Raw genomic sequence first — 12,183 nt, 5'->3', positions numbered from 1 at the left:
AACGCCCCAGGACGCTACTCAGAAGATTAAACCCTATGGATTCTCAGGAAGAAGACTGCATATGTTCCCTCCCAAGACACTTGGGAAATACCTGTAATGTTTCTCACTTATTTCATCTTGTGGTTCACATGGATGCTGAGGAGAATGGATCCAAATTCAGAAATTTCCTGAGGCAAAAATGGAGTGAGAGACGGCTCCCTTCTGGCCTTAGTGCTCCTTGGAATTACAACAAGTTTTCCTTTCGCTCAGTCAAAAACTTCCCATCGGGCGCCTACTGTGCGTCAGACACTGAGTGAGGCCCTGGGCGGACAGTGGGGAGCCAGGCGCAGCCCCGCCCCATGGACCTCACACCCCCAGGAGGAAGGCAGACCATAGGCCACTTATGGTAGTAGGTGGTGCTGCGTGCTGCTGAAGGACAGAGCAGGGAGCAGGGAGAGAGGCTGGGGCAGCTCTTTTAGAGCAGCAGACATGGTGCAGAGATAGAACAAGGTCAGGCCCTGCAGGTGCCTGCCTGGAGGAGGTGCCGCAAATGGGAATAAGATGGGCTCAGCAGGCGGGGCCTTGCTGATGTTCCCAGCCCGCACCCCTCAAGGGCAAGGGCTAGATCTCCGTGCCTCCAGCCCCTCTGTCCAGCCTGGCTCCGCCCCCCTGGGCCTCCCAGCCCTGGGACCAGTCATTCACACCAGCGGGACCTCGGCCTGCTGGTGGTAAAGGGCATTGTCTCCTGCTGTGGAGAGAACAGAACCCTTGCCCACCCAGGACGGAACCCTTCCCCTTGCTCTTCCCACCCAGGTGAACAGTCACAGAACCCTGGGTCTCACAGACCCTCGGGGCCTGGGCTCCCTCCCCTGAAAGGGAGCCCAGCGCCCCACGAAGTGGGTTCTGGGAATTGCCAAAGGGCGACGGGGCTTTATGTTTTTAGCATCGAGGACAGCTGGGAGGGCTCCAGAAGGCATGGTTTTCTTGGCCTTCACCCTCACAAGCCCTCAGTCACCTAGAGAACTTTCTGCCTTTAGGTAAAGCCAGGCTACGTCTCCTATCTGCCATGGGGTGTCAGACAGTCATTAGCGACTAAAATATTCTGAAAGTGTAAAATACACACTGGATTTAGACAATACCAAGCAGAATGTGAAATAGCTCATTAATTATTCTACATTGATTACATTATTTTTTATTGATAGTATTTGGGATCTGTTGGGGTAAATAAAACTGGGAGTTCCCTGGTAGTCTAGTGGTTAGGACTTGGTGCTTTCACCGTTGCAGCCCAGATTCAATCCCTGGTTTGGGAACCGAGATCCCACCTCAAGGCACTGTATGCCTCAGCCAAGAATTTTTTTTAAAAAAACGTTGATATCACCTGCTTCTTTTTAAAATTTATTTTTTAAATGTATGTTTTAGGGTGTTCCTGTTGTGGCTTAGCAGGTAACGAACCTGACTGGCATCCATAAGGACTCAGGTTTGATCCCCGGCCTCGCTCAGTGGGTTAAGGATCCTGCATTGCTGTGAGCTGTGGTGTAGGTCACAGAAGTGGCTTGAATCTGGCGTTGCTGTAGCTGTGGCGTAGGCCATTGGCTACAGCTCCGATTGGACCCCTAGCCTGGGAACCTCCACATGCCATGGCTGCGGCTCTAAAAAGAGAGAAAGACAAATATATATATATATATATGTTTTAATCAGGTATAGTTGAGTCAATTTCTGCTTTACAGCATAGTGACCCAGTCATACACATATATACATTCTATTTCTCATGTTATCTTCCATCATGTTCTATCCCAAGAGACTGGGTGGGAGTTCCCATCATGGCTCAGTGGTTAATGAACCAAACTAGTATCCAGGAAGATGTGGGTTCAATCCCTGGCCTTGCTTAGTGGGTCAAGGATCCGGTGTTGCCAGTAGGAGTGGAGATAAGCCGGCTCTCATCTTCCCTGTGATAACCTTTCATGCCTTTAAAGATCTGCGCATTTTCTTTTTAAGAAGAAAGAGGCTAAATAGTGTCGTTCCTTATCTCTGATGTTAGGAATGGGGAGGAGGGTTCACTCAGCGAGCTGAAATCAGCCAGTCTAAAGCCCTGCCACATAAGGAAATTCCCACAATACTCTTCAGAGAATGGGTTATTCAGAGCCTGACAAACAGCTCCCTTGAGCCCATGGAGGGTGAGGGCAGCCAGCTCTATTTCAGGCTTTCTCCTCTAACCCTGTCAGATCTGCTCAGGACTGGAATAAAACGCTTTTCTAGAATTCTCCTGTCCAGCAAAGTTCCCAGGAGGCTGGTGCCCGTTTTGACAGGCATCAGCCTACCTCTATCCCAAAAAGGCAGATCTCCCAAAGACAGCCAGGCCAGGACCACTTTTTACATTTGAGGCTAGGACCATTCTCTTGTGTTTCAAACACAGGAGCAAAGCCAAAGCATAGAAGGGTGGAGTGTTGGAGTTCCCATCATGGCTCAGTGGTTAATGAACCCGAATAGTATTCATGAGGACACGGGTTCGATCCCTAGCCTCACTCAGTGGGTTAAGGATCCAGGTTGCTGTGAGCTGTGGTGTAGTTTGCAGATGCGGCTCAGATCTGGCATTACTGTGACTGTGGCGTAGGCCGGAGGCTACGGCTCCAACTCCACTCCTAGCCTGGGAACCTCCACGTGCCGAGAGTGTGGCCCCAAAGTGACAAAAAAGACAAAAAAATAAAGAAAGGAAGATGAAGTGTTTGTCTCTATGAGCAGAGAGCAGAGGTCGTTGAACTCAGACAAGCTTGGTCATATATCCCAGCACTAGCTGGGTGACTTTGGGTGAAGGGCCTGACCTTTTGGAACCCACTACCTCACCCGTAAAACTGAAATAAAAGTATGATCTGGAGTTCCCGTCGTGGCTCAGTGGTTAACGATCCGACTAGGAACCATGAGGTTGTGGGTTCAATCCCTGGCCTCGCTTAGTGGGTTAAGGATCCAGCGTTGCTGTGAGCTGTGGTGTAGGCCAGTGGCCACAGCTCCGATTCAACCCCTAGCCTGGGAACCTCCATATGCCGCCGGAGCGGCCCAAGAAATTGCAAAAAGACAAAAAAAAAAAAAAAAAAAAGTATCATCTGTAGAACTGCTGTGAAGTTTGAATGAGAGTCACGTGAGCAAGCTGGTGACGAGCTCTGGAGGCCTCTGTTTACTTGTCTCTAAAATGGAGGTCCTAGGAGTTCCCGTGGTGGATGAGCAGGCTAAGAACCCGACTAGTGTCCATGAGGATATGGGTTTGATCCCTGGCCTTGCTCAGTGGTTTGAGGATCCAGCATTGACGCAAGCTGTGGTGTAGGTCACAGAGGCAGCTCAAGTCGGGCCTGGCTGTGGCTGTGGCATAGGCCAGCATCTGCAGCTGTGATTCAACCTCTAACCTGGAAACTTCCATATGCCGTGGGTACGGCCATAAAAATTTTTTTTAAATAAAAATGAAGATCCAGTGGGTCCTTCTTTGGAGCATTGGGAGGATTAGCTGGGCTGATTCATGAGGTGCTCTCAACCCCTAACACACAGCGAATGCTGGGTACGTGTTTGGGGTTACCTGGGAGCTGAGGTACACCTACATGTGAGTAGTCTCGTGCACATGCGCACACACACACTATTTATTTATTTATGGCCACACCCATGAGGTACAGAAGTTCCCTGGCCAGGAATCAAACCCACACCACAGCGGTGACGACAGATCCTTAACCCACTGAGGCACTGGGAAACTCCTTCTCATACTATTTCAAGTTGTTTGCTTGTCCATCTTCCCACAAGAATCTAGGCTTTATAAGGGCAGAGTCTGCATTTTGTTGTGTGTGTGTGTGTTTTGGTGTCTTCTCTCTTACACAGTCTGTGGACTGAATTGTCCAGCATGACTCCTAGGACGCTGCAGAAAGTGTGCTGTTATCACCCTGTGACTAAGGGGCTGAGACACTAGGCAGCTTGGTGAGTGCCCCAGCTGATTTTCCCAGTCACTGAATCTGGCTGATGGCGTGAGGGGTCACTCCACACCCCTTTCTACTCATCCTTTTTCCCTGGCACTCAGGGCACCCATTTGCGAGCCCCTCTCACCCCACGGCTCTGCACCCCAATCTCAACCCTGCCAGTGCCCTCAGGGAAGCTGGCAAAGTTGCTCACCTCCTTCTAGACATCTCGACCCCTGAGTGACGGTTTCACCTTCCCCCTTGCCTTGGCCCTTCTCGCTCCCCCTCTCCTGTTTTTTGTTTTTTTGTTTTTTTCTTTTCTGGGGCCACTCCCTTGGCATATGGAGGTTCCCAGGCTAGGGGTCTAATCAGAGCTGTAGCCACCGGCCTACGCCACAGCCATAGCACCGTGGGATCCAAGCTGCATCTGCAAACTACATCACAGCTCATGGCAATGCCAGATCTTTAACCCACTGAGTGAGGCCAAGGATCGAACCCACAACCTCATGGTTCGTAGTCACAACAGGAACTCCCACTTGCTTCTTTTATTTATTCCAATATTTATGCCTTAGCGGCTCCCACTGTGCAGGTGAGGAAGCTGAAAGGGCACCATTAACTGGGTTAGCAGTTAACCCAGGGATGGAACCCTGGTGGGGTGTGATTCCCAGGAGAGGCGGAAGGGGGGGGTGGGTCCTACTCTGGAACTTCTCTCCCTCCGGCCACTCCTGCTGCCCTCCCCCTACTCTCCAGCCCAGCTGGTCAGCACCCAGCTGGCCCATGCTCAGTGCAAGCCCACTTGAGGCCCCTTGTCTCTGCCCACCCCCCAGAGCCAAAGTTGAGGTATCTGGGTCAGCAGAAGTGGGGGCCCAGGCCCTAAGATGATGCCCTGGGGGGACCACTCCCACGCTGACCTTGAATCTCCACTGTGTTCTACTCCCTTCCCTCCTGGTCAGCCTTCCTCAGACCTGACTCTCCCCACTCCAGGGCAGCCCTGGCCTGACCTCCGCTCCCCCAAAACCCTGTGTGGGGCCTGCAACCCAGCAGAGTTGCTTCCAGTTTTTGTCCAAACATCAATGGTCCAGGGAGGGATGGAATGGAGTTTATTTTTGCCTAAGAAGCTTTTGCATCCTGACCAGTTCCAGTCAAGCCTGCAGCACATGGAAGTTCCCAGGCCAGGGATCAAAAAGAGCCACAGCAGCAACGTGAGCCACAGCAGTGACAACGCTGGATCCTTAACCCACTGAGCCACCAAGGAACTCAGAGAACTTTTGTCTTATCCACTTTCTTATAAGCCCTCTCCCCCCACCACACGCACACAACCTCTGCTCCCTCCACACTCCTCTGTCCCAAGGAACTGGATCCCCGCTGCTCCCCACACCATTCCCCAGTCCTCCCACCTGCCCTGAGGCGGTCCTCCAAGGAAGACAGGACAATTTAGAATCTAGGTAGCAGTAGTGTCTCCAGGAGCCTGGGCTACAGGTGAAGTGGGGGGACGGTGGGAAGCATCTTGCAGAAGCCAGAGTTCTTCAGGCAGCCAAGGCCTCTTGCTGAAGGCGTGCTGGTTGAGAACAGTGGAGCCTGGGGGGGTCTGTGTGCCCACCGCCATCCCCACCGGCCCCAAGAGACTTCTAGATGTGTCCAGGTCTCCTCTTTCTCGCTAAGGTTTCACCAGGGTGGGTCCCGGAGAGATGGTGGAGGGGCAAGGCCACCCGGTCCTCTAGCAGGGTTTGGAAAGCCCTCACGAGGTCCTGGCTCAGAGGAGCACTGGGCAGCAAGGCCAGCCTGAGGGCCTTCTCCCTGTAATGAGGCAGCGGGTTGGGGCAGGGCCAGCTCCTGGCAAAGTTGTTGGGGAGTGGGTTGGGCATGAGCTGGAGGCCCTGGGGCTCACACCTTCCACCAGCTGAGATGTGTTGGTACCTGTTGGGGGAGGGGTGTGGAGAGGACAGAGAGATCAAAGGAGTGACCCGGGCGTGGCAGAGGGGGAAGGAGATGGTGCCTTTGGCCAGCTGTGAGCTGTGGGCACCGTACCAGCTCTCCCCACCTGAACGTTGACCTGTGCCCAGCCGCTACTCCCTGTGTGTGTGTTTTGGCATTAGGCTGGTAAAATAATGCGGTTTGGTTGGCTGTGTGATTTATAAGGGAGTCATCCAGGTTCTCACTGTTCTCCAGCTCCACCCCCTCCACCAACGCAGTGCTCCTTGACACGGGGACCACGATGAGTTCAAGAGCCCTTCCTGCTGACACGTGGCCCTCCTGCACTGGTCTGACAGCTCCCTCCTCTGCAGGCCTGCGGTATTCGGTTCAACAGGGGGAAGTCCACTTTTTACAGAATAGAGTTGAATAGTGGCAGCTTTGTTTGATGTGCTCAGCAGGTATTCCTCTTTGCTGAGTCTGGTGAATGTCAGAGGTCGGTAGGTTAGAATCATTCCGAGCAACTTTTCAAAAACACCAGTGGCGCCCCCTGGTGGTACAGCAATTAAGGATTCCACGTTGTCACTGCTGTGGCTCAGGTTATTGCTATGCCACAAGTTCAATTCCTGGTCCAGGAAGTTCTGCATGCTGTGGCCGCGGCCAATAAAACCCCCAAAGCAGGAGTTCCTGTTGTGGCGCAGTGGTTAACGAATCTGACTAGGAACCATGAGGTTGCGGGTTCAGTCCCTGCCCTTGCTCAGTGGGTTAACGATCCGGCGTTGCCGTGAGCTGTGGTGTAGGTTGCAGACACGGCTCGGATCCCGCGTTGCTGTGGCTCTGGCGTAGGCCGGTGGCTACAGCTCCGATTCAACCCCTAGCCTGGGAACCTCCATATGCCGCGGGAGCGGCCCAAGAAATAGCAACAACAACAACAACAAAGACAAAAAGACAAAAAAAAAAAAAAAAAAAAAAACAACCAAAGCAAAACCCGCCAGTGCCTAGGCTGCCCCCCAGGCCAATAAGTTAGACTCTCCTAGTGGGTCTCAAGCCTCAACATTTTCCCAGGTGATTCTTTTTTTTTTATTTTTTATTTCTGCTTTTTAGGCTTGCACCTGGAGCATATGGAAGTTCCCAGACTAGAGGTTGAACAGGAGCTGCACCTGCTGGTCTACACCACAGCCACAGCAATGCCAAATCCAAGCTCTATCTGACACCTACACCACAGCTCACAGCAACACTAGATCCTTAACACACTGAGCGAGGCCAGGGGTCAAACCCGCATCCTCATGGATACTGGTTGAGTTCTTAACCCGCTGAGCACAACGGGAACTCCATTCCAGGTGATTCTGATATTCCACCAGCGTGGAGAGCGGTGGGGTTTCATATAAATGTTTAAGAAGATGGAGAGTATCCTGAAGCCTTGACCTCATCCGGTCCTCTTGCTCAGAATATGCTGTCTCACTGGTCTAGGCGGGTTTATTTTAAGCCCTTTCAGAGCTGCTCCAAAGGGGCAGCAAGACTGATGGGGCTCCCCGCTCACTCTCTCAGGCTCCCACCTGGTGAACTTGACAGACCCTTCAAGGTCCAGCTCAAAGGTGCCTCCTCCGTGAACAGAAGAACCTTGTCTGAGACTCATTCCTTGCCTGCTCCTACAGGATGGGAGCGAGGCCTGCAGCAAACCAGTAAAGCAGGGTCCTTCTCTCCCTCTTCTTTTTTCATTTTCGGTCACCCCAAGGCATATGGAGTTCCTGGACCAGGGATCCGACCTGAGCCACAGTCAAGGCCTAAGCTGCCACATCGGATCCTTAACCCACTGTGCTGGGCTGGGGATCGAACCTGCGTCCCGGTCCTCTCAAGAGGCCACGAGGCCAACTGATCCTGTGGCACCACATCAGGAACTCCTGGGATCCTTCTCTATGGAGGTGGTTTATTGAGCCCCTCCTCTGTGCCAGCCACCGTGACTTTTTGTCTCCGGACACCCCCACCTGATACCAACCACGTCAACACACACCTGAAGAAAGTGAGGCTCAAGGAATTTCAGAACATTGAGGTCGAGTGGCCAGTGGTGACGGAGCTAGGCAGAGTCCAGTCTTGTCCAGCTGCTTCTGCCATGACACACATTTACTGTGTGCCAAGCACTGTGGCAAGGTTTTTGTGGGTACTAGTTGTGTTTCTCTCCTGCTGCCTTCACAGAACATTCTGTGAGAAGCAACTGTGAACTTGGCTGGTCCCCAGTCAGACAGGAGGGGAAGTGGAGCGTGGTGGTGGAGAACGCAGCTCCGGAGTTGGTGCCCTCTGGATTCGAATCTCAGCTCTGCCTTTACTGGCTGTGCAACTTGGGCAAGACACCTGACCGCTCTGTATTTCAGAGGCCCTGTCTCTCAAAGGGGGTTGAAGAGACTAATTTCTTTTTTTTCTTTTTTTTTTGTCTTTTTGCTATTTCTTTGGGCCGCTCCCGCAGCATATGGAGGTTCCCAGGCTAGGGGTTGAATCGGAGCTGTAGCCACTGGCCTACGCCAGAGCCAAAGCAACGCAGGATCCGAGCCGCGTCTGCAACCTACACCACAGCTCACGGCAACGTCGGATCGTTCACCCACTGAGCAAGGGCAGGAACCGAACCCGCAACCTCATGGTTCCTAGTCGGATTCGTTAACCACTGCGCCACAACGGGAACTCCAAGAAGAGACTAGTTTCTATTCGAGGAGTAGTGGGAGGATTGGGTCACATGGTAAAGTGATGAGAACCGTCTGGCTGTGAGGTTTCTGAGCCATGACCTAAATGTTCCTCACATCTGTCAACTGGAGCAGCAATTGGTGGGCTGCATTGTGAGGACAGCGGAGAGAAGCCAGGGCGGTGACAACCTCTCAAATTCACCAGCTCTTGGCCTTTTCTTTGAAAGATTGAACACCCCCGCAGCCTCCCCCTTCAAGCCCTCAGGGCTTCTGTCAGTGGCCGTGGAGCTGGTATTCCTCTCTCGCTATCCCCCCACCCCTGCCTGGCGCCTAGACTGGAGCCGTGTGGATGGGCAGGGAGGGACGGCTGTGTGGCTCGCAGACACCTGCTCACACCCCTGTCTCCACTCACACCCTCCAGCTCCTCCTCTTCACCTTTCTGCAGCCTTTCTCCCTTCCAGCCTTCAGCCCGTTTCCTCGCCAAGCCTTCCTGGGGGATGCTGCAGTCTACACCTACCCCTCCCTCTTCCGAATTTCTATCCATTCACCCACGTTATCTTTAAGCATTGATGCAGGCACGGCATCTACCCGCCACCTTTTATCAGCTGTGGAACTGAGTCAGGAAACACCAAGCCATTTGCCGACATGACACAGTCTGGACTTTAAGCCAAGCTTCTGCCTCCAGCTCTCAACTCTTTCTATTAATAGTTGACATCCTGGAGTTCCCTGGTGGCACAGCTGATTAAGGATCTGGCATTGTCACTGCTGTGGCTCAGGTTCAATCCCTGGCCCGGGAACTTCTGCATGTGGTGGGGGCAGCCAAAAAATAATAATAACAATTGACGTCCTTACAACACCCGCTGTCTGTCCCTCACTCTGGGTACTTAGCACGCGTGGGCTTGTACTGATGGCTGTCTTTCCACACGTGTGTGTAGGTATCTGCCTTTCCCAAGCTCCTTGAGGGCAGGGACAGAAGGACATTTCTCTGTATCCCCCAGGCCCAGCAGGTGTTAGGTATTGCCCACATTTTCAAAAAATAACCAAGCCGCTCTCCTGCTGTCCTCGCCTTACCTCCATCCCTTCCTTCCAGCTACATTTGAACAGAATTTGGTTTTCAGATGATCGGAGGAGGGAGGGTAACATGCCCCTTAGACGTCAGAAGGAGGAATTGGAGTGCAGGGCCCGGGCGGCGGGGGGTGGGGAGTGTCACCTGGACACGGGTGGCGGGTGGGCTCCCGGAGGAAGGAGTCCTCTTACTTCCTGAAGTTCTTTGGGGTCAGGATGTTGCCGTGGGCGTCGAGGGGAGGCGCCCTCGCCTTGCTCCTCAGCTTGAGCTTCTCCACCTCTTTCAGCTCCTTCATCGTCCTGAGAATCACCTGGTTCTTCCTGTTGGCGTCCAGGAAGATAGGTGTAGAGCAGATGAAGCTCAGAAAGCTGTTTGGACCCATCCGGGAGGGAGGGGGCACGGGGGGCTCTGCCGGGGGGAGGCGGTGGGCCCTGGAGTTGGTCAGCCAGCGCCAGACGTTGCTGTCATAGGGCCTGTCGGGCCTGGTGGGGAAGGTGGCGGGCAGACGCCCCACGTCCAGCCACGTGTGGAAGCCCCAGGTGTGCTGGGCCGCGTTCTTCCAAGGGCCGGCTAGGCGCTGACGCACCTTGACCTTTGTGTCCGTGCAGGGTGGCATCTTCAGGGCCAGCTGATGGTAGGCTTGCCGGGTGAAGCCGGGCAGCTCCGAGGACTCGCTGGGGAGGAGGAATTCGCGTTGAGCCCACGTGCGGTGAATCGGGAGGGTCTCCTGGGCATGGACCATCTGGGGAGAGACAAGGGAGTCTGGGGGCCACTCTGCCTCTCCTCCCGGGAAGGCAAGCTGCCAGCCTCCTTCAGACCCGCCTTCTCATCCGGACCGAGTGGCCCTGCCAGTGCCTCTGCTCTCGCCTGGCCCTCGGAGCACGTGGCTGCTGTTTCATTCTCACGGATTCTCGTTGTTTGTTCTCTTTCCGTCTATCGGGTTTGGGTTTTGATTTGCCGGCCTCTTTCCTCAAATGACATTTTCCCACTCCTCACTCTGGCTTCACCCACCCGCCCATCCCAGGGCCCCCATTCCTGCCCGGGGTCTGGTGGTCCTCGCCGGGAAAGGAGAGGAAACCACCCTTACTAAGCCAAGTGTAGAAGGGAAATCCTCCAGAGAATGGGGCCAGTGCTTGTTGTCCCCGTTCCACCCATCCCTCACTTTTTTTTTGTCTTTTTGTCTTTTGAGGGCTGCACCTGCCGCATACGAAGGCTCCCAGGCTAGGAGTCTAATTAGAGCTACAGCTACTGGCCTATGCCACAGCCACAGCAATGCCAGATCTGAGCTGCATGTACGACCTACACCACAGCTCATGGCAATGCCAGATACTTAACCCACTGATTGAGGCCAGGGATCAAACCTGAAACCTCATCATTCCTAGTTGGATTCGTTTCTGCTGTGCCATGACGGGAATGCCACCATTCTTCACTTTTCATTACAGTACAAGCAAGTGTGGAAGCATCTAGATTGGGCTCCTTCCCTTTCACATGTCCTGGACTCCCCATGAAATAAACAGTGGTCAATGTGTATTTGACATGTCACTAAGTATTGATCTGTGTCTCATTTAACCCTCACAACCTGAGAGCAAGCGTGGTTACTGTTTCATCTCAGAGATGCAAAAAGCAAGGCACATGAGGGGAATAACTTGTCCATGGCACTGACTCAGTGAGCAGCAGAGCAAGGACTCAGCCTGTGCTACTCAGGACACTCTGCTTTTCCAAAACGCCTCTCCCTACCCCCTGCCCCTGGGAATTTTCTGATTCTGAAAACTCACCCTGTTTCCTGGGGCCCCGTCTCCTAAGTCATTCCTACAGGAGCACCCCAGGGGGTGGGGCTGGGAGATGTCATAACCAGACACCTCTCTCCTTCTCTGTCCTGAGCTCTGTGTTCACAGGATCCCAAGATGAAGAGAGGAGGAGGATGGCAGGTTCATGGGCCAAGAGCCCTGAGGCCTGGGAGAAAGCATGGCACCCGGGGGCGGGTGGAGGAATAGTCCACTGCTCAGCCAGGTGCAGAAAGGTAGGCTGCAGAGATGCAGCCCTGCCCCCTACCTTCAGGAATGGTTCTCTGACTCGGGATGGGTCACTCTGCCCTCTGGGCGATCTTTGCAGGTTGCTGGTCATTCTTCTGGGCCTCCCTGCAGGAGGGGCAGCTTTGTAGGGAAGATCTTCTTGGTAGCATTGTTTGCTGCTGAGGTTGCCATGGTGATGCTTCCTGGGTGGTGACACGGAGGAGGCCCTTACCTCTCCCTGGGAGGACTTGCCAGTCCCTTGGGACCCAGTTGCCTCTCAGGTGAGGCAGGCAGCGGGTAGGACTCATAATAGAAGCTGCTTCTGGGGAGGGATTAGCCAGGAAGGCAGGGGGAGGAAAGCAGGGTAGGCCGCTTCCAGGTCTCAGGTTGGGGGTGATGATGCAGCACCTTTAACTGGACCCATCCTTACCTAATCCTGGGGGGCTGCCTGGGTAGGCCCTCCTCTTTCCGAGGAGCTCTGAAAGGCCTACATTAACCAGCAGGTTCAGAGGTCCCCAGAAGAGGTCGGGTGTGCAGGACCAGCATCTGAAAAGCTGCTGTATTAGAAGGTGCCAGGGCAGGTGGGTGGCCCAGCTGAAGCCCTCTGACTCTCC

At 53.8% G+C, this 12,183-nt stretch overlaps 1 protein-coding gene across 3 annotated transcripts; it reads right to left on the bottom strand.

Annotated features, from left to right (window-relative positions):
- Positions 1-5,348: 5,348 nt before the first annotated feature.
- On the bottom strand, positions 5,349-11,838 carry TEX52 (testis expressed 52). 3 transcript variants are annotated; one of them, XM_084956936.1, is made up of 4 exons: positions 11,610-11,798; positions 10,144-10,299; positions 9,702-9,877; positions 5,349-5,825 (listed from the first exon to the last, which is right to left on the bottom strand). In XM_084956936.1, the coding sequence occupies exons 1-4, from the start codon at positions 11,679-11,681 to the stop codon at positions 5,537-5,539; spliced, it is 693 nt and encodes a 230-aa protein (XP_084813062.1). In that variant the 5' UTR covers positions 11,682-11,798; the 3' UTR covers positions 5,349-5,536. The 3 variants fall into 3 exon arrangements, with proteins under 3 accessions (XP_084813062.1, XP_084813064.1, XP_084813063.1); XM_084956938.1 differs by having other exon boundaries at positions 9,749-10,299; positions 11,610-11,838; XM_084956937.1 differs by having other exon boundaries at positions 9,702-10,299.
- Between the last annotated feature and the right edge of the window lie 345 nt (positions 11,839-12,183).

This window comes from Sus scrofa, chromosome 5 (genome assembly GCF_054392235.1).
Source record: "Sus scrofa isolate SSC_HxYL_T2T_F1_AM1 chromosome 5, Sscrofa_HxYL_maternal_Yorkshire_Landrace_v2.0, whole genome shotgun sequence".
Taxonomy (NCBI): domain Eukaryota; kingdom Metazoa; phylum Chordata; class Mammalia; order Artiodactyla; family Suidae; genus Sus; species Sus scrofa.
The sequence above is the reverse complement of the archived record's forward strand: the minus strand, read 5'-3'. Positions and strand labels throughout refer to the sequence as shown.

Coding starts and splice junctions, on each gene's coding strand:
- TEX52 (XM_084956938.1), bottom strand. CDS start 11,681: ATGACCAGCAACCTGCAAAGATCGCCCAGAGGGCAGAGTGACCCATCC. Junction 10,300..11,609: donor TCAGAGAACCATTCCTGAAG/GTAGGGGGCAGG, acceptor GTCTCTCCCCAG/ATGGTCCATGCCCAGGAGAC. Junction 5,826..9,748: donor ACCCCAAAGAACTTCAGGAA/GTAAGAGGACTC, acceptor CTCCCCCAACAG/GTACCAACACATCTCAGCTG.